This window comes from Mustelus asterias, chromosome 10, assembly GCF_964213995.1.
Source record: "Mustelus asterias chromosome 10, sMusAst1.hap1.1, whole genome shotgun sequence".
Lineage (NCBI taxonomy): Eukaryota > Metazoa > Chordata > Chondrichthyes > Carcharhiniformes > Triakidae > Mustelus > Mustelus asterias.
This window is the reverse complement of record NC_135810.1, coordinates 119,606,583-119,627,783: the sequence shown is the minus strand read 5'-3', so window position 1 is coordinate 119,627,783 and position 21,201 is coordinate 119,606,583. Positions and strand designations below refer to the sequence as shown.

The following is a 21,201-nucleotide window of genomic DNA, read 5'->3' as shown; positions in this document are numbered from 1 at the left end:
GAGACCCAAAGGACTGATTGGATTTAGGAGGGGATCAGAGGGAAGTTGTTGGAAGGTTAGGTGGATTGGCCATACTAAATTGCCCCTCAGTATCAGGGGGACTAGCTAGGATAAATGCATGGGGTTATGGGGATAGGGCCTGGGTGGGCTTGTGGTTGGTGCAGACTCAATGGGCCAAATGGCCGCCTCTTGCACTGTAGGGATTCTATGAACTGGAAACTGTGACATATGGGGTGGCACGGTGGCACAGTGGTTAGCACTGCTGCCTCACAGCGCCAGGGACCTGGGTTCGGTTCCTGGCTTGGGTCACTGTCTGTGTGGAGTTTGCACGTTCTCCCCGTGTCTGTGTGGGTTTCCTCCAAGTGCTCTAGTTTCTCCTCTCGGTCTGAAAGACATGCTGGTTAGGTGCATTGGCCGTGCTAAATTCTCCCTCCATGTACCTGAACAGGTGCCGGAGTGTGGCGAATAGGAAATTGTCATAGTAACCTCATTGCAGTGTTCATGTAAGCCTACTTGTGACAAATAAACTTTAACTTTATGTTCCATGCATGAATCCTGAGGGGCAGCAGGAGTGAGCACGGAAAGTGTTTATGGATTTGCAGAAGGTGTTGTATTTACGTGGAATGCCTCTGGCAATTTGGGGATGGCCCAAAACAATTTGCAACAAATGGACTTTAGTCACTGCCGTAATGTAGGAAGTGTAGCTGCCAATCTGTGTACAGCACGATCCCACAAGCAGCAACATGATAATGACCCAGTTGAACTGTTCCACTGAAGTTGGCTGAAGGATGAAAATTAAGCCAGGAGATGGAGGATAACTCCCCTGCTCTTTGAAACGGTGCCGTGGGATCTTTTAATCCACCTGTTACAATTATAGTATGCACTTCCATTCAAGAAAGCCTATTCAAAACAATTAAATCCCCTGGAGTACTTAATCTCTTATCAAAACAGGCTGAAATCATAATCAAATTTCTAAATCATTTGAGCTAGTAGTCGCTCAAGAAGCACGTGGGGGCCCCTACTAAGATAATAGGTTATGGAAAGCAGCCAAGTATTAATAACATAATGGCAGCATTTGGGGTAACGTCAACAAACAGCTATTCTAAAATCTAGAGCAGACATTTCTCAATTTGCAGACACAAGCAGCTTATTTAAAAGGGGCTGGGGATTTATAGAGCATCTTAGATCTTCAAGAACATTTATAACTAATCTTGATCTACAGTGTGTGAGATATGAATTTTTAAGGCCCTTGGTACAGTGAGAAAGGGTCTATTTCAACAGTACGCTAGTTGCCCTGCTGATTTCAGTTTTCCCTCTGTGCGAATCACGCCCCAAGCCCATTTTGCTATTGGTGAAAATAGGTTCTGGACACTGGGTAGGACTTCTGGCTTCGAGTCCTGTCTGCTTTATTGTTGGGTCCACGATTCAGCAGAAATCCAGGTAGGAAAATTCAAGTATGGCCCCTGCTCTGCCCAAGACCACAAGAAACTACAAAAGGTCGTGAATGTAGCCCAGTCCATCACGCAAACCGGTCTCCCATCCATTGACTCTGTCTACACTTCCCGCTGCCTCGGCAAAGCAGCCAGCATAATTAAGGACCCCACGCACCTCGGACATTCTCTCTTCCACCTTCTTCCGTCGGGAAAAAGATACAAAAGTCTGAGGACACGTACCAACCGACTCAAGAACAGCTTCTTCCCTGCTGCTGTCAGACTTTTGGTTAGCACTGCTGCCTCACAGCATCAAGGACCTGGGTTCAATTCCCTCCTTGGGTCACTGTCTGTGTGGAGTTTGCACATTCTCCCCATGTCTGCGTGGGTTTCCTCCGAGTGCTCTGGTTTCCTCTCACAGTCAGAGAGACATGCTGGTTAGGTGCATTGACCAAACCAGGTGTTGGAGTGTGACGACTAGGGGATTTTCACAGTAACCTCATTGCAGTGTTAACATAAGCCTTACTTGTGACTAATAAATAAACTTTACTTTAAGATCGCAGACTCTCCCAGTTCCTCCTCCCCTCAATATTCCCATTTTCCCAATCTATACTCCTTAGAGGAGAACAGTTAACAAATCAGGGACGAGATGAAGGGCCAACCCCTTTAAAGGGACACTGCAATGAAAAATACAGACGGAAATTTCAAAGGAAACGTACAAAATTCAAATTAAACATGGAAGGTCTCCATCACTCGTTTTAACGAGGCAATTGCCTTAACAATATCATTGTCATTTAACAAAGCAATTGCTATTGGACCTTAACAATGTGATTAACAAGGTATAAGTTAAGTTTATTTATGAGTCACTAGTCGGCTTACATTAACACTGCAATGAAGTTACTGTGAAAATCCCCTAGTCGCCACACTCCGGCGCCTGTTTGGATACACGGAGAGAAAATTTAGCACGGCCAATTCACCTCACCAGCACGTCTTTCGGATTGTGGGAGGAAACCAGAGCACCCGGAGGAAACCCACACGGACATGGGGAGAATGTGCAAACTCCACACAGACAGTGACCCAAGCCGGGACTCTAACCTGAGTCCCTGGCACTGAGGCAGCAATGCTAACCACTGTGTTACCGTGCTGCCATATAGACAACAGATTTCCCCTACTGAGTCAACAGATCCTGGAATGTTTCTGCTGAAAAGCGGAATAAAGGGCTATGGGGAGCTGGCAGGAAAGTGGAGTTGAGACTAGGATGAGGCCAGCCATGATCATGTTAGTGGCGGAGCGGGCTCAAAGGGCTGAATTGCCGACTCCCACTCTGAACTCCCATGTTCCTATGTGCCCCTCTTCCACCTTGGTAGACAAAGACCCCTCACTTTGTTGACTCCTCCTGTGTACACCCATGTCTACCCGCAGTTGGTGCCATGTTTGCGTTGTTTGTTGCAGGGGCAGTGCACGATCTGTGACGGCCGTGATGACAACAAGGAGTATGCCAACATTCGCTCCGCAATGAAGGTCCTCATGTTCACCGACACGGAGAACTGGGAGATCTCCAAACTGATGGCCGCAATTCTCCACATGGGCAACCTGGCTTATGAACGTAAGACTGGAGATGACCGGCTTTGCAAAGGAAGGAGAGCTGGAAACATGAGATTAATGGTGGGGCATCTTGCCCGGCTCACAAGATTTAGGGGTGGCACAGTGGTTAGCACTGCTGCCCCTCAGCGCCAAGGACCTGGGTGCGATTCCCGGCTTGGGTCACTGTCTGTGTGGAGTTTGCACGTTCTCCCCGTGTCTGCGTGGGTTTCCTCCGGGTGCTCCAGTTTCCTCCCACAATCCAAAGATGCGCGGGTTAGGTTGATTGGCCATGCTAAATTGCCCCTTGATGTGTCAGGGTAAAATGCATGGGTTATGGGGATAGGGCCTGGGTGGGATTGTGGTCAGTGCAGGCTTGATGGGCCGAATGGCCGCTTCCTGGACTATAGGGATTCTATGAGAGATATTTATAGAGGTGTCACAGGAAGTCTAGGCTGAGCTCATCCATTGCCTAAGAGTCTAATTTCCCTTCTTTCCCTGTCCCACCCTCCCAGTCACGGACAACAGAGATGAGATTTTTTATTATTCATTTTCTGGGACGTGAGTGCCCCTGGCTGGGCCAGCACTTTATATTGCTCATCGCTTTCTGAGGTCATGTAGGCCAGACCAGGTAAGTATGGCAGATTTCCTTCCCCAAAGGGCATTAATCCTTTAGTCCACATTGTGAACTAGATGGGTTTTTTTTAACAACAATGGTTTCATGATCATCATTAGAGTTTTAATCCCAGATTTTTATTGAATTCAAATTTCACCATCTGCCATGGTGGGATTCAAACCCGGGTCCCCAGTTCTTGTTCTGGGTCTCTGGATTACTAGGCAAGTGACAACACCAGTGTGCCATCTTGAATATGGTGGTGGGCTGCCTTCTTGAACCACTGCAGTCCATATAGTGTAGGTACACCCACAGTGCTGTTAGGGAGGGAGTTCCAGGATTTTGACCCAGTGACAGTGAAGGAACAGCCAATATATTTCCAAATCAGGATGTTTGGTGACTTGGGTGGAAACTTGCAGTTGGTGATATTTCCATGCATCTGATGCCCTTGTCCTTCTGATGGTTGCGGGTTTGGAAGGTGCTGTCGAAGGAGCCTTGCTGAGTTCCTGCAGTGCATCTTGTAGACGGGGCTGCCACTCTGTGTCGGTGGTGGGGAGAGTGAATGTTGAAAGTGGTGGATGGGGTGCCAATCAAGTGGGCTGCTTTGTCCCGGATGGTGTCCAGATCCTTGTTGGAGCTGCACTCATCCAGGCAAGTGGGAGTATTCCATCACCCTCCTGACTTGTTCCCAGTGCCCCTTCCAACCCTGAGATGTGGGTGTTCCTGCAGTTCAGAAATAGTAGCTGATTGCATGGGTTGGGGGAAGCTTCTAGCCCCCCACTCGGAGCACCTGTGTGTGCATCTATAATGTGTGTCTGATGTAGTCAGTGGGATTCGTGCTGCTTATATCCTGTAATTAGAATGCAGCAGCGATGTCAGTATTTTGGCCCTGATATAATGGCGAGGATAATCACTGTTTTATTGCAATTGAGATCATTTGCTTTTTGTTTGTCCTGCTGATCCTCTAGCTCGAGTATATGACAATCTGGATTCGTGCGAGGTCGTGTATTCCCCACAACTGACGACGGCTGCCGTTCTCCTCGAGGTGAATATGTTTAAATACTCCACCACCATATTGACGTGTCTGTGTCCGACCATCGCAAAGACCCGTGTGGCTTCATACTGCTAGCAAATCCGTCAGTGCAACCTGCTTCCATTGGCACATTCCAGGCAGAATTGACCAAACCACTGCCAACAGATCGGGGAATTTGCAATGCAAGTGATTTGCACCTAAACGTGAAGGAGCTTGTGTTTCAGATGATCTTTTTAAACCTTGGTTCATGATTCACTTTGCCTCGATTTTCCTCTCTGGCCTCAGATCTGCCCGTGCCCTCGGTTCCAGACTTTGCCAGTTGCACTGGTTCAGGAAGACTCACCCAATCGGGTTCATTTGCTCCTGTGTTCAAGCATGTTTACAGACCAACTGATGTTTAATGTGTTGCGAAACTGATGCGTGAAATAATTCAATGATTCAGCATTTTTTTTTTTTTGGTCATTTTCTCTGTGATTTTTAAATCTGACTGCCTGTCACATCAACCAACATCATCAAAAACAGCTGCAGGTGGGGCGGATTGGCTGTTTTAAATAAATTGCCCCTTAGTGACCAGAGATGCGTAGGTTAGGTGGATTGACCATACAAAATTGCCCCTTAGTTTGATTTGATTTATTATTGTCACATGTATTAACATACGGTGAAAAGTACTGTTTCTTGCGCTATATAGACGAAGCATACCGTTCATAGAGAAGGAAAGGAGAGAGTGCAGAATGTAATGTTACAGTCATAGCTAGGGTGTAGAGAAAGATCAACTTAGTGCAAGGTAGGTCCATTCAAAAGTCTGACGGCAGCAGGAAAGAAGCTGTTCTTGAGTCGGTTGGTACGTGACCTCAGACTTTTGTATCTTTTTCCCGACGGAAGAAGGTGGAAGAGAGAATGTCCGGGGTGCGTGGGGTCCTTGATTATGCTTAATTAGTTTCCCAAGATGTGCTGGTTAGGTGGATTGGCCATAGTAAATGTGTGGGGCTACAGAGATAGGGTGGGGTTAGGGCCTGGATAAGAGAGTTGGTGCAGACTCAATGGACCGAATGGCCTCATCCACACTGTAGGAACTTTGTGATTATCACGTTGGTGTTTTGTGGGAGCTTGCTGTGTACAAGTAAGCGGCTGCATTTCCCATATTATAAAATTAATTCATTGTCTGGAAAGTGCTTTGGGACATTGTAATGTTGTGAGAGGCACTGAGTTAAGAAAAAAATCAAACTTTCCCGTTTTCTCCCCCCACCCCTCAGCAAACCCCAGCAGCCGGTTCGCAGCCCTAGCTCGCAGTGTGAGACTGACCATAGCACTGATGGTGATGCCCAGCTTTTCCTGTGAATTGTGCCTTGGGTGAATTGACCTGTTGGGTCATACCCGAGAGAATGCTCGGGCCTCCGTTTACTGTCTCCATCAAAAGTGAGCTCTTCTGCCAGCGTGGCACTCCCCCTGTACTGCGCTGGGAGTGTCAGTCTAAGTCAGTGGTCTCCAACCGGTGTGCTGCGGCATACTGAGGTGCCACAAGAACCGGGCAAGTGTGTCACAGCCTGCTGCGAGAATATTGCGGTAGGTGAGTGCCAAGGGTCAATGGGCACACACAATACCAATTGCCCTCCAATGCCCACGGACTTATGGCTTGAGTCAGGAGTAAATCTGTGGGGATATCATTCACGGCAGAACCATGGTGCACGCAGACACCATGCGGCTAGATATTATTGCTAGAGAATTTGGTACAGGAGTAGCAAAGTTGAGCTTAAATTGTATAGGAGCTTGGTTTTATTTATTTTTTTAAATTCATTCGTGGGACATGGGCATCACTGGCTGGCCAGCATTTATTGTAAGAAGTTCAACAACACCAGGTTAAAGTCGGAGCTCCGAAAGCTTGTGTGGCTTTTGCTACCAAATAAACCTGTTGGACTTTAACCTGGTGTTGTTAAACTTCTTACTGTGTTTACCCCAGTCCAACGTCGGCATCTCCACATCAGCATTTATTCCCATCCCTAGTTGCCCCTTGAGAAGGTGGTGGTGAGCTGCCTTCTTGAATCGCTGCAGTCCACACGCTGTGGGTTGACCCACAATGCCGTTAGGGAGGGAATTCCAGGATTTTGACCCAGCGACTGCGAGGGACCGGCGATATATTTCCAAGTCAGGATGGTGAGTGGCTTGGAGGGGAACTTGCAGGTGGTGGTGTCCCCATGTATGTGCTGCCCTTGTCCTTCTTTATATAAGTGGTCATGGGTTTGGAAGGTGCTATCTAAGGATCTTTGGTGAATTAAACTGCACTGGGAGTACTGAGTGCAGTTTTAGTCCCCTCACCTCCGAAAGAATATTATTGCCACACAGAGTGTGTAACAAAGGTTTGTTCCGAGGATGGTGGGGCTGCCCAATGGAGAGAGATGGGGGAAACTGGGCCTGTATGCCAGTCTAGCAAGATCATAGTTATAGTAAAGGTGACATTTATGAGCTATCAATTCAGTTGAAAAACAGTGGGGGTGTCGTGGAGTTGTCTGTCTCATTGAAGGGTGCCATGTTACTGAAAAGGTTGGGAACCACTGTACTAGTTATTGGGCCTAATGCCTGTGGAATGGGAGTCAAGGCCAGAACCTTCGGATTCTGAGGCGAGTGTTCTACCAACTGAGCCATGGTGGAAAACTCTTTATAATTAAACTTGCGCTTTTTTATTTAATGTTCTTTTCCATCCTCAAGCTCAATTGATGTGTGTACCGGCACTAGCCTTTCACCAACACTCGGGGTCATTGTTTTGGGACACCTGGAATCTCGGTTGTGTTTCTGAGTTCAACAGCAAAACGAATGATGCAAAGCTCCATTAGGGTCACATTCTGAACCTCCGGACGATCTTCTTCCTTCCCTCAGGTTGACTGTTTGGACCTGCAGAACTGCCTCACCAGCCGAACCATTATAACCCGGGGGGAGACGGTCTCCACCCCTCTTAACATGGACCAAGCTCTGGACGTTCGAGATGCTTTTGTGAAGGTGAGGGTTCCCTTCCGTGCGCATCTGAGAGAGATTTTTCTTTCTGCGAATCGTGCTCTCTGTTTGGAGGGTGGGAGGTTCTATCTGGAGAGAGGAATGAGAAGCAGGCTAGAAACTTGCTGGGTAAATGTATCTGTCAGTTTAGCAAATGCTTAACTGCCCATCCTTCCATGACAGCATTGCTGCTTTAACCTTTTTCAGCCTGGTTAGTGTGAGGGCAGCCATGGGGGTCAGCGTTGATTCAGGAGAGCCTGTTTGTATTCTGTTGTGACCAGGGTAACAGTGTGTCAAAGCACATCAGTACAATCAAGTTGGCCATAAAACCTCACTGGAAAATTGAAATTAGAAACCGAAGAATGTTAGGACAGGCCTCATTTGCAAAATGGGAAAAGAGATTGCGCTGGAAGATTGCAAACCTGAAACGCTAATTCTGATTTCCTCCCCGCAGTTGCTGCCCGACCTGCCGCACATTTTCTGCTTTTATTTCAGTTTTCCGTTATCCCTTCATAGAAACATAGGAGCAGGAGGAGGCCATTCGGCCCTTCGAGCCTACTCCGCCATTCATCACGATCATGGCTGATCATCCAACTCAATAGCCTAATCCTGCTTTCTCCCCATAACCTTTGTCCCAAGTGCTATATCCAAGTGCTATATCCAGCCGCATCTTTGAATACATTCAATGTTTCGGCATCAACTACTTCCTGTGGTAATGAATTCCACAGGCTCACCACTCTTTGGGTGAAGAAATGTCTCCTCATCTCCATCCTAAATGGTCTACCCCGAATCCTCAGACTGTGACCCCTGGTTCTGGATGCCCCCACCATCGGGAATATCCTCCCTGCATCTACCCTGTCTATTCCTGTTAGAATTTTATAAGTCTCTATGAGATTCCGAAAGATGTGCTGGTTAGGTGCATTGACCATGCTGAATTCACCCTCAGGTGTACCCGAACAGGTGCCGGAGTGTGGCAACTAGGGGGTTTTCACAGTAGCTTCATTGCAGTGTAAGCCGACTTGTGACACTAATAAAATAAATTTTTAAACCAATGGTGATCCTGACACCCACAGCGGGTTCCCCGGCAGCTGAATGGGCAAGACATACAAAACGGCTGAACTCCAGTGAAAACAATCCTAACCTAGTCAATCTCTTCTCTTACATCAGTCCCGCCATCCCCGGAATCAGCCTGGTAAACCTTCGCTGCACTCCCTTGAGAGCAAGAACATCCTTCCTCAGAAAAGGAGACCAAAACTGCACACAATACTCTAGGTGTGGCCATTCCACTTGACTTCCCACCAATGCCCCAATTATCTGTTTATCTCTAAATTCACATTACTGCCATGAAAAAGTGGGAGCCAAGAGCTGGAAGAGAGAGAACGCCCCACCCCACCCCGCCAACGTGATCTTCCAGTCCCGCTGATGTCTACGCCGTTTTGTATGTCTTGCCCATTCAGCTGCCGGGGAACCCGCTGTGGGTGCCAGGATCACCATTGGTTTAAAAATTTATTTTATTAGTGTCACAAGTCGGCTTACATTAACACTGCAATGAAGCTACTGTGAAAACCCCCTAGTCGCCACACTCTGGCGCCTGTTCGGGTACACCTGAGGGTGAATTCAGCATGGCCAATGCACCTAACCAGCACATCTTTCGGACTGTGGGAGGAAACCGGAGCACCTGGAGGAAACCCACGCAAAGAGAGCGTGCAGACTACCAACAGGAAGGGCAGAGAAATGTCACCCGTTGTTTATATACAATAAACTTTGACAAGAGAGTTGGAGATGGTTAGGAGAAATGATAGCAGAGTTAGCTGCTTTAACATTTTTAAATGTGTATTCAGATATGTAGAAAACACTTCCTCACTTGCAGTAACATTACAGTTTGGCTTTTTTCGAATATTTTTGCTTGCATTAATATCTAAAATAGTCACTTTTGCGATTAGATTGAGTTTCATACAAACAGAGATATGCATGGTTTATTATCACCTTTCCATAAATTAGCATGCCAAGTTATAACAATTATACTAATCTTGGCACACCCCTCCCCTTTCCCAACTCCAACAAGAAAATGGCTCCGAATTATCAGGTTATCCGACTGGTTTTTCCATCACATCAGATCCCTACAGGCTAAAACTGCAGTTTGTATTTATTTAAACAAAATAATATATTGAAGGAGAAAAATAGGCAAGATACTCACCATGACACAGCGCAGGATGGAGGCCACTCAGCCCATCTTCTCTGTGCCGACGCTTTAAAAGAATGATCAAATTAGCCCAACTGTTTGCCCCTCACCCCCTCGCTCTTTGTCCATAACCCCCGTGAGCCTCTTTGATGATCAGTGACCAATTGAATGCTGTATGCAAACTGGATTGCCTGTTTGGTAGTTCCTGCAGCTTTGCTCAGCAAGCTCTTAAGGGACCCAGTTCCTGACAGGACACACGCACCTCTTTCTCAGGGAGCTTTATCTGACCTCCATCATGTACAGAAACACGATGGATAGAAACCAGAAGAATTGACTTTATACATTTGCAGAAACGGGCCTTTTGTTGGTAACTTATGCGATCCCCTTTTTTGTTTACAAAAACACCAGAAGTGATAACCTCACAGCCCGGCAGTCTTGGGAGAGGCTCTATGGGGTCATCTCAACTTGCCTCTTGTACTTGGGAAGACACGTGGAGAATGATATCGTTGCTCTGGATTTTGCAGCAAGGTTACAGTGGACAATCGGGAGAAACCTCCTCAGAAATGTGACCTATATTTTGTCAGTATACATGGGCCTGTACAAGTGGCCCAGTTTTGGCCTCTACGATCACTATTTTATGCTTTTAGATTGCAGCCACCACCAATGTGAGCTCACTTACTCATCATCACCCTCCAGGATCTTATAAATGAGCAGTTAGCTGCATTTTGATAAGCCCAGCATGAAAATTAAATTGCAATCAAAATGGGGTGGCACAGTGGTTAGCACTGCTGCCTCACAGCGCCAGGGACCCGGGTTCGATTCCCGGCTTGGGTCACTGTCTGTGTGGAGTTTGCACATTCTCCCCGTGTCTGCGTGGATTTCCTTTGGGTGAATCATAGAATCTACAGCGCAGAAGGATGCCATTAGGCCCACGGAGTCTGCACCGACAACAATCCCACACGGGTCCTATCCCGTAACTCCACATATTTACCCTCCTAATCCCCCTGACACTAAGGGGTAATTTATCATGGCCAATCAACCCAACCCACACATATTTGGATGCTCCGGTTTCCTCCCACAGTGTGAAAGACGTGCTGGTTAGGGCGCATTGGCCGTGCTAAATTCTCCCTCAGTGTACCCGAACAGGCGCCGGAGTGTGGCGATTAGGGGATTTTCACGGTAACTTAATTGCAGTGTTAATGTAAGCCTACTTGTGATACTAATAAATAAACAATAACTTTCCAGACCGGAGAGGTTGTGGGATCAATCTGCCTCTTGTTGAAGGAGTGCGGCTATTTTCGCAGAGATTCTTGGAATCAGCAGAAGAGATTGGGTGGCACAGTAGTTAGCACTGCTGCCTCACAGTGCCAGGGACCTGGGTTGGATTCCCAGCTTGGGTCACTGTCTGTGTGGAGTCTGCACGTTCTCCCCATGTCTGCGTGAGTTTCCTCCGGGTGCTCCGGTTTCCTCCCACAATCCAAAAATGCGCGTGTTGGGTTGATTGGCCATGCTAAGTTGCCCCTTAGTGTCCCAGGATGCACAGGTTAGAGGGATTAGGGGGGTAAATATTTGGGGTTATGGGGATAGAGCCTGGGTGGGATTGTTGTCGGTGTAGACTCGATGGGTCGAATGGCCTCCTGCATTGTAGGGATTCTATGGGACAGAGAACTTGGGATGAAAACCTGGGTGAAGGGTGAGCGGGGGGCAAACCCGAATTATTTGGAGCGCAGAGAATGGTTATATCTAGTCTTTATCTGATGTGGGCCCTGTGTTTTTCTCCCTCTGCCTCTCCCTTATGCTCATCATCAAGGGTATCTACGGGAGACTCTTTGTGTGGATTGTGGAGAAGATCAACGCAGCTATTTACAAACCTCCGTCCCGCGAGCCCAAGGTGTGGCGCAGGTCGATCGGCCTACTGGATATTTTTGGGTTTGAAAACTTCCACGTTAATAGGTAAGACGGGATGGGGGCAGTGTCCCACGCGGTTCTGTACATTCGTCTCAACTTTGAGGAGCTCCTCTTTTCATTGCATTCAGTGCAAGCTGCTCATGGCTTGTTTTATAGGATATTGGGTTGTAGTGAATAAGAACAGTATAGAACAGGAACCGGCCCTTTCGCCCACCAAGCCTGCATGACACCTTTCTAAACCTTTGGCCTCTCTGCGGTCCGTATCCCCCTCTTACCTGCCTATTCATGTATCTGTCAAGATGTCTCTTGAGCATTACTATTGTATCTGCTTCTACCACCTCGTCTGGCAGCGCATTCCAGGCACTTACCACCCTTTGTGTTTAAAAAAAAACTTGCCTCTCACACCTCCTTTAAACTTTCTCCCTTTACTTTAAACCTATGTTGCCGAGTAATTGACATTTCTACCCTGGGAAAAAGATTCCGGCTATCCATTCTATCCGTGCCTCTCAGAATTTTGTGAACTTCTATCAGGCTGGCCCCTCAGCCCCTGATGTTCAAGTGAAAACAAATCAAGTTTGTCCAATCCCTCCTCATAGCTAATACCCTCCAACCCAGGCAATTGGATTCAGTTTGCTTGCAACCGTAGGAACAAAAGGAGGTCATTCGGCTCCTCTAATCTGTTCCACCAATTAGATTGTGGCTAGTCTGTACCTCAGCTCCATCTCCAGTCATTGCTCCATTGTGTCTTTGCACAATTCTAATCCTAGCTGTCTCATTGGGGTTGAAAGTTGCAGTGGCCCTGGTGAACGAGTGAATTGATTATTGTAGGGAGGATGTGACTATCATTGACGTGGTAGATTCAGAAAGAATGTTCCCAATGGTGGGGGAGTCCAGAACTAGGGGGTCATAGTTTGAGGATGAGGGGTAAACCTTTTAGAACTGAGGTGAGGAGAAATTTCCTCACCCAGGACGTGGTGAATGTGTGGAATTCACTACCACAGAAAATAGTTGAGGCCAAAACATTGTCTGATTTCAAGAAGAAATTAGATATAGCTCTTGGGGGCGAAAGAGATTGAGGGATATGAGTGGGGGGAAGGCAGAGGGGATCAGGATATTGAATTTGATGATCAGCCCTGATCAAAATGAATGGCAGAGCAGTCTCAAAGGGCTGAATGGCCTACTCCTGCTTCTAGTTTCTACGTTTCTATGTTTCCAAGTCAGGAAGATGAGGGACTTGAAGGGGAATATAAGAACTAGGAGCAGGAGTCGGCCATCTGGCCCCTCGAGCCTGCTCCGCCATTCAATAAGATCATGGCTGATCTTTTCGTGGACTCAGCTCCACTTACCCGCCCACTCACCATAACCCTTAATTCCTTTACTGTTCAAAAATGTATCTGTCCTTGCCTTAAAAACATTCAATGAGGTAGCCTCAACTGCTTCACTGGGCAGGGAATTCCACAGATTCACAACCCTTTGGGTGAAGAAGTTCCTCCTCAACTCAGTCCTAAATCTGCTTCCCCTTATTTTCAGGCCATGCCCCCTAGTTCTAGTTTCACCCGCCAGTGGAAACAACTTCCCTGCTTCTATCTTATCTATTTCCTTCATAATCTTATGTTTCTATAAGATCTCCCCTCATTCTTCTGAATTCCAGTGAGTATAGCCCCAGTCTACTCGGTCTCTCCTCATAAGCCAACCCTCTCAACTCCGGAATCAACCTAGTGAATCTCCTCTGCACCCCCTCCAGTGTCAGTATATCCTTTCTCAAGTAAGGAGACCAAAACTGTACACCGTACTCCAGGTGTGGCCTCACCAGCACCTTATACAGCTGCAACATAACCTCGCTGTTTTTAAACTCCATCCCTCTAGCAATGAAAGGCAAAATTCCATTTGCCTTCTTAATTACCTGCTGCACCTGCAAACCAACTCCTTGAGATTCTTGCACAAGGACACCCAGGTCCCTCTGCACAGCAGCATGCTGCAATTTTTTACTATTTAAATAATAGTCCATTTTGCTGTTATTCCTAACAAAATGGATGACCTCACATTTACCAACATTGTACTCCATCTGCCAGATCCTCGCCCACTCACTTAGACGAACTTGCAGCTGATGGTATTCCCAGGTATCTGCTGCTCTTGCCCTTCTAGGTGGTAGAGGTTGTGGATTGGAAGGTGCTGTTTAAAAAGGCTTGATGAGTTGCTGCAGTGCATCTTATAAATGGTACACACTGTGGGCGGGATTCTCAGGCTGCGTTCGCCTCAAGGTTGGAAAATCCCACCTGAGGTCAACGGACCTTTGCATGGTCCATGTCCCGCCCGCTACGATTCCCATGATGGGTGGGATGGGAAAATTCCACCCTGTGTCCTTGTAGGGGGGGGAAGTGAATGTTTAAGATGCTACCACTTTGTCCAGGCTGACATTAGATGTCACAAGGGGGAGAAATATCAACAAAAAATTCACGGGTCAAAGGCTTGTTTCTATGCTGTAACATTCTTCAGCAAGCTGCTTAAGGTACGGGAATAGCTACAGGTGTAGACACGATGGGTCAAATGGCCACCTTCTGCACTGTAACCATTCTATGAGTTGTAACAATTCTGTATGGTACTTTTAAATGTATGTTAATGGACCTGGGATCCAGATATGAGAGTTCAAATTTCACCTTCGTGTTGTGGGATAAACCCATTCAGAGTCTGTAGTTAGCTGAAGTAACCAAGTCTTTATTAAAGGCATACATGGGGGAACCTTCAATGAATAGAAGTGTTCTAAAACTTCCAGTTACAGCAGGGCTATTTATACAGCAGCTTATCAGGATGTTTTCCCTTTTGTGTGGTCACATTTGTCCCACAAACACTCTCAACATGACCAGAGAGAAAAACAACTTAAACACTGAACCAAAACAGAAAATGCTGGAAAATCTCAGCGGGTCTGACAGCCTCTACAGAGCGAGAATAGAACCAATGTTTCAAGTCTGGATGACCCTTCGTCAGAGCAGGCTCTTCATCAGCTCTGACGACGGGGTCATCCAGATTCGAAACATTGGCTCTGTGGAGAGAGAATAGAGCCAATGTTTCGAATCTGGATGACCCCCTCGTCGGAGCTGATGAAGAGCCTGCTCTGACGAAGGGTCATCCAGACTTGAAACGTTGACTCTATTCTCTCTCCGCAGAGGCTGTCAGACCCGCTGAGATTTTCCAGCATTTTCTGTTTCTGTTTCAGATTCCAGCATCTGCAGTATTTGGCTTTTAACACTATGAACTCTGGTAAGCAACCTTCACTTCACACATCGATAGCAAGCTGAGAATTTGAATTCTATTTGAAAACTCTCGCGAGCAGTTGGATTGTCTTCATAAGAACATAAGAACATAAGAAATAGGAGCAGGAGTAGGCCATCTGGCCCTTCGAGCCTGCCCCGCCATTCAATAAGATCATGGCTGATCTGAAGCGAATCAGTTCCACTTACCCGCCTGCTCCCCATATCCCCTAATTCCCTTATCGATCAGAAAACTATCTACCCGTGATTTAAACATATTCAACAAGGAAGCCTCCACCACTTCAATGGGCAGAGAATTCCAGAGATTCACTACCCTCTGAGAGAAGAAGTTCCTCCTCAACTCTGTTCTGAACCGGCCCCCCCTTATTTTGAGGCTGTGCCCTCTAGTTCTGGTTTCTCTTCTAAGTGGAAAGAATCTCTCCACCTCTACCCTATCCAGCCCCTTCATTATCCTATATGTCTCTATAAGATCACCCCTCATCCTTCTAAACTCCAACGAGTACAGACCCAATCTGTTTAATCTCTCCTCATAAGCTACACCCCTCATCTCTGGTATCAACCTGGTGAACCTTCTCTGCACTCCCTCCAAGGCCAATATATCCTTTCGCAAATAAGGGGACCAAAACTGCACACAGTACTCCAGTTGCGGCCTCACCAGTGCCTTGTACAGTTGCAGCAAGACCTCCCTGCTTTTATATTCTATCCCCCTCGCGATAAAGGCCAACATTCCATTGAGTTTTTGCGATTCGTGCACAAGGACCCCCAGGTCCCTCTGCACAGTCGCACGATGTAATTTTTCTCCATGTAAATAATATTCCAATTTACTATTATTTCTTCCAAAGTGGATAACCTCACATTTGCTAACGTTATATTCCATCTGCCAGATCCTCGCCCACTCGCTCAGCCTATCCAAATCTCTCTGCAGACTTCCCGCGTCCTCCACGCAATTCGCTTTCCCACTCACCTTCGTGTCATCAGCAAACTTGAATACCCATTGTCTTCATCAATGTCTCTTAGGAAATAACTTGCTTTTATGTGACTCCAGTCCCACAGCAGTGTGATTAAAGGTGGCACAGTGGTTAGCACTGCTGCCTCACAGCGCCAGCAACCCGGGGTCAATTCCTGGCCTTGGGTCACTGTCTGTGTGGAGTCTGCACATTCTCCCCGTGTCCCCAGACTCCGAATGGATTTTATCCTAAAATACTATGGTGGAATTTAAACACTCATTATCTGGATCCCAGGTACATTAATATACACTGAAAGTACCATACAGAATTTTTTACAACACTCAGAATGGTTACGGCACAGAAGGGGCCATTTGGCCCATCAAGTCTACACCTGCAGCTATTCCCGTATCTTGGGGAACTTGCTGAAGAATGTTACAGCACAGAAACAAGCCTTTGACCCATGAGTTTTCTGTTGATATTTCTCCCCCCTGTGTGGGTTTCCTCTGGGTGCTCCAGTTTCCTCCCACAGTCCAAAGATATAATTTATTATTGTCACGTGTATTGGGATACAATGAAAAGTATTGTTTCCTGTGCTCTATACAGTCAAAGCATCCTGTTCATAGAGTACATAGGGGAGAAGGAAAAGAGAGGGTGCAGAATGTAGTGTTACAGTCATAGCTAGGGTGTAGAGAAAGATCAACTTAATGTAAGGTAGGTCCATTCAAAGTCTGATGGCAGCAGGGAAGAAGCTATTCTTGAGATGTGCGAGTTAGGTGGATTGGCCATGCTAAATTGCCGCTTAGTGTCAGGGGGATTAGCTAGGGTAAATATGTGGGGTTACAGAGATAGGGTCTGGGTGGGGTTGTTGGTTGGCGCAGGCTTGATGGGCCAAATGGCCTCCTTCTGCACTGTAGGGACTCTGTAAAATCACTGCCATCCTCTGAAGTGATCCAGCGAATGATTCACTGGGCAGCTAAATACCAACACTGCTTTGTGGGGATTAGAGCCACATTGGATTCATTTGCGAGCTGGATTAACCTCTCCTCCTCCCCTTGCTTCGCTGCAGCTTTGAGCAGCTCTGTATAAACTTTGCCAACGAGAACCTGCAGCAGTTTTTCGTGCGTCATGTCTTCAAGCTGGAGCAAGAGGAGTACAACCTGGAGAACATCAACTGGCAGCACATTGAGTTCACCGACAACCAGGATGCGCTCGACATGATCGCACTCAAACCCATGAACATCATCTCCCTCATCGATGAGGAGAGCAAATTCCCTAAGGTACGAGGGGGTGGGGGGCGGGGGCTGGGCTGGGGGTGGCCACATTCACAACCAGATATCCCGAGAGGGGGAGCATGCAGTGTCTACCCACACTGTTGACACCTTCCGTGCTCACTGGGCACCGGGGGTGGAGTGGGAGTGGGGGGAAGGAATGGGATATCGACCTTCTGAATCATGTCTTGTTTTGATGTGGAGTTGCCGGCGTGGGACTGGGGTAAACACAGTAAGAAGTCTCACAACACCAGGTTAAAGTCCAACAGGTTTATTTGTATCACGAGCTTTCAGAGCGCCTCCACTCAACCGGATGAAAGAGCAGCGCTCCAAAAGTTCATGATTCCAAATAAATCTGTTGGACTTTAACCTGGTGTTGTGAGGCATCTTGCTGTGTTTTGATTTGATACTTGAAGTTACATTTTTTTTTTTTTAAAGACAATATCCTTTTAAGGGTCAACTCTTTAATTTTCCCCCTCAGTTTATCTGATTTAGTTCAGTTGGTTAACACTTTTACCCCAAAGCAGGCATAGAAGGGGCGGCATGGTGGCACAGTGGTTAGCACTGCTGCCTCACAGCGCCAGGGACCTGGGTTCCATTCCTGACCTTGGGTCACTGTCTGTGTGGAGTTGCATGTTCACCCTCCGTGGGTTTCCTCCGGGTGCTCCGGTTTCCTCCCACAGTGCAAAGATGTGCGGGTTAGCTGGATTGGCCATGCTAAATTGCTCCTTAGTGTCCTGGGATGTGTAGGTTAGAGGGATTAGTGGGATAAACATGTGGGGTTATGGGGATAGGGCCTGGGTGGGATTGTGGTTGATGCAGACTCGATGGGCCAAATGGCCTCCTTCTACACTGTAGGATTCTATGATTCTATAAATAGAGTTGAGTCGAATTGGATATCTGCTTTACTCAAAGTAGCAATAACTGTGGTGCTGCGTGGTTAAGCAAACAGAAACAGAGGCAGAGTGAAAGCTGTAGGGCTTTGGCTCACAGGGCTTAGGCAGAAAGGGCGAGCAGGGGTGAGTTAATTCATTTTTTGCTGTTTCTACCTGGTACTGGCAAGGTATCTAGAGAGGATGGGTGTGAAGGCAGTGCCTTGTTCCTCTTGCACTATGTTCGAGGTGAGGGACGACGTCAGTGTCCCTGCTGATTATACCTGTGAGAAGCGCATCCATCTGCAGCTCCTCCAAAACCGTGTAAGGGAACTGGAGCTGGAGTTGGAGGAACTTAGGATCATTAGGGATGCAGAGATGGCCATAGACAGAAGCTTCAGGGATACAGTTACTCCGCGGAATGAAAATAGATGGGTGACGGTGAGAGGGGCTGGGAAGAAGCAGTCGGTGCAGGGATCCCCTGTGGTCGTTCCCCTTAGCAATAAGTATTCCGCTTTGGATACGGTTGAGGGGGACGACATACCAGTGGTGAGCCGCAGTGAGAGGATCTCCGGCACTGAGTCCGTCCCTGTGGCTCAGGAGGGTAAGGAGGAGAGCGGGAGGGCAATAGTTATTGGGGACTCGTTAGTTAGAGGGATAGATAGGAGGTTCTGTGGCAGCAAAAGAGACTCGAGGATGGTTTGTTGCCTACCGGATGCCAGGGTCCGTGACGTCTCGGACCGTGTTTTCCAGATTCTTAAGGGGGAGGGGAAACAGTCACAAGTCGTGGTACACATTGGTACCAACGACATAGGTAGGAGAAGGGACGGGGATTTAAAACAGGAATTTCGGGAGCTGGGCTGGAAGCTGAGAGCAAAGACAAAACATGTGGTCATCTCTGGTACGCTACCGGTGCCACGTGATAGCGAGTTGAGGAACAGGGAGAGAGTGCACTTAAACATGTGGTTGCAGGGATGGTGCAGGAGGGAGGGTTTCAGATACGTGGATAATTGGAACACGTTCTGGGGAAGGTGGGACCTCTACAAACAGGACGGGGTGCACCTGAACCAGAGGGGCACCAATATCCTGGGAGGGAAATTTGCTACGGCTCTTCAGGGGGATTTAAACTAATTTGTCAGGGGAGTGGGAAAAGGAGTTGTAGTCCGGAAGTCAGTGTTGAGGGTGGTGAGGTATTGGGGAAGGTATCAAGGTCAAGGGTGGGTACCGGTAGACAGGAAGGTGGGTTGAAGTGTGTCTACTTCAATGCAAGGAGCATCCGGAACAAGGTGGATGAACTTGGGGTGTGGATTGCTACTTGGGACTACGATGTTGTGGCCATTACGGAGACGTGGGTAGAACAAGGACAGGAATGGTTGTTGGACGTTCCGGGGTATAGATGTTTCAGTAAGTGTAGGGAAGCTGGTAAGAGGTGGAGGAGTAGCATTGTTAATCAAGGATAGTTTAACGGCTGCGGAAAAGCACTTTGAGGGGGATATGCACACTGAGGTAATATGGGCTGCAGTTAGAAACAGGAAAGGAGCGGTCACGTTGTTAGGAGTTTACTATAGGCCCCCAAATAGTAATAGAGATGTGGAGGAAGAAATTGCTAAGCAGATTATGGATACGTGTGGGGGTCACAGGGTAGTTGTCATGGGGGACTTTAACTTTCCAAATATTGATTGGAACCTTTGTAGGTCAAATAGTTTGGATGGGGCACTTTTTGTGCAGTGTGTGCAGGAGGGTTTCCTGACACAATATGTGGATAGGCCGACAAGGGGTGAGGCCACATTGGACTTGGTACTGGGAAATGAACCAGGCCAAGTGTTAGATTTGGTTGTGGGAGAGAACTTTGGAGATAGTGACCACAATTCGGTGTCTTTTGTTATTGCAATGGAGAGGGATAGGGCCGGACGGCAGGGCAAGGCTTACAATTGGGGGAGAGATAATTATGATGCGATTAGGCAAGAATTAGGGGGCATAAGATGGGAACAGAAACTGTCAGGGAAAGGCACTGATGAAAAGTGGAACTTTTTCAAGGAACAAATACTGGGTGTCCTTGATAGGTATGTCCCTGTCAGGCAGGGAGGAAATGGCCGAGTGAGGGAACCGTGGTTCACAAAAGAGGTGGAATGTCTTGTGAAAAGGAAGAGGGAAGCTTATGTAGGGATGAGGAAACCAGGTTCAGATGGCTCGATTGAGGGTTACAAGTTAGCAAGGAATGAGCTGAAAAAGGGGCTGAGGAGAGCTAGGAGGGGACATGAGAAGTCCTTGGCGGGTCGGATCAAGGAAAACCCCAAGGCTTTTTACTCTTATGTGAGGAATAAAAGAATGACCAGGGTGAGGTTAGGGCCGGTCAAGGACAGTGGTGGGAACTTGTGTATGGAATCAGTAGAGATAGGCGAGGTGATGAATGAATACTTTTCTTCAGTGTTCACCAAGGAGAGGGGCCATGTTTTTCAGGAAGAGAAGGTGTTACAGGCTAATAGGCTGGAGGAAATAGATGTTCGGAGGGAGGATGTATTGGCAGTTTTGAATAAACTGAAGGTCGATAAGTCCCCTGGGCCTGATGAAATGTATCCTAGGATTCTTTGGGAGGCGAGGGATGAGATTGCAAAGCCTTTGGCTTTGATCTTTGGGTCCTCGCTGTCCACGGGGATGGTGCCAGAGGACTGGAGAGTGGCAAATGTTGTTCCTCTGTTTAAGAAAGGGAATAGAAATGACCCTGGTAATTATAGACCGGTTAGTCTGACTTCGGTGGTTGGTAAATTGATGGAAAAGGTCCTTAGGGATGGGATTTACGACCATTTAGAAAGATGCGGATTAATCCGGGATAGTCAGCACGGATTTGTGAAGGGCAAATCGTGCCTCACAAATTTGGTAGAATTTTTTGAGGAGGTAACTAGGTGTGTTGATGACGGTAGGGCGGTTGATGTCATATACATGGATTTTAGTAAGGCGTTTGATAAGGTCCCCCATGGTCGGCTTATGATGAAAGTAAGGAGGTGTGGGATAGAGGGAAAGTTGGCCGATTGGATAGGTAACTGGCTATCTGATCGAAGACAGAGGGTGGTGGTGGATGGAAAATTTTCGGACTGGAGGCAGGTTGCTAGCGG

The 21,201-nt window shown here is 47.4% G+C and overlaps 1 protein-coding gene across 1 annotated transcript in view; it reads left to right on the top strand.

The window, feature by feature from the left end:
- Nucleotides 1–21,201, top strand: part of myo7aa (myosin VIIAa) — a 135,423-nt gene that overhangs the window by 26,585 nt on the left and 87,637 nt on the right. The window contains exons 8-12 of the mRNA XM_078222562.1: nucleotides 2,883–3,036; nucleotides 4,593–4,669; nucleotides 7,529–7,648; nucleotides 11,635–11,777; nucleotides 17,015–17,225. Coding sequence (XP_078078688.1) covers nucleotides 2,883–3,036; nucleotides 4,593–4,669; nucleotides 7,529–7,648; nucleotides 11,635–11,777; nucleotides 17,015–17,225 — 705 coding nt within the window. The remainder of the gene's footprint in view (nucleotides 1–2,882; nucleotides 3,037–4,592; nucleotides 4,670–7,528; nucleotides 7,649–11,634; nucleotides 11,778–17,014; nucleotides 17,226–21,201) is intronic.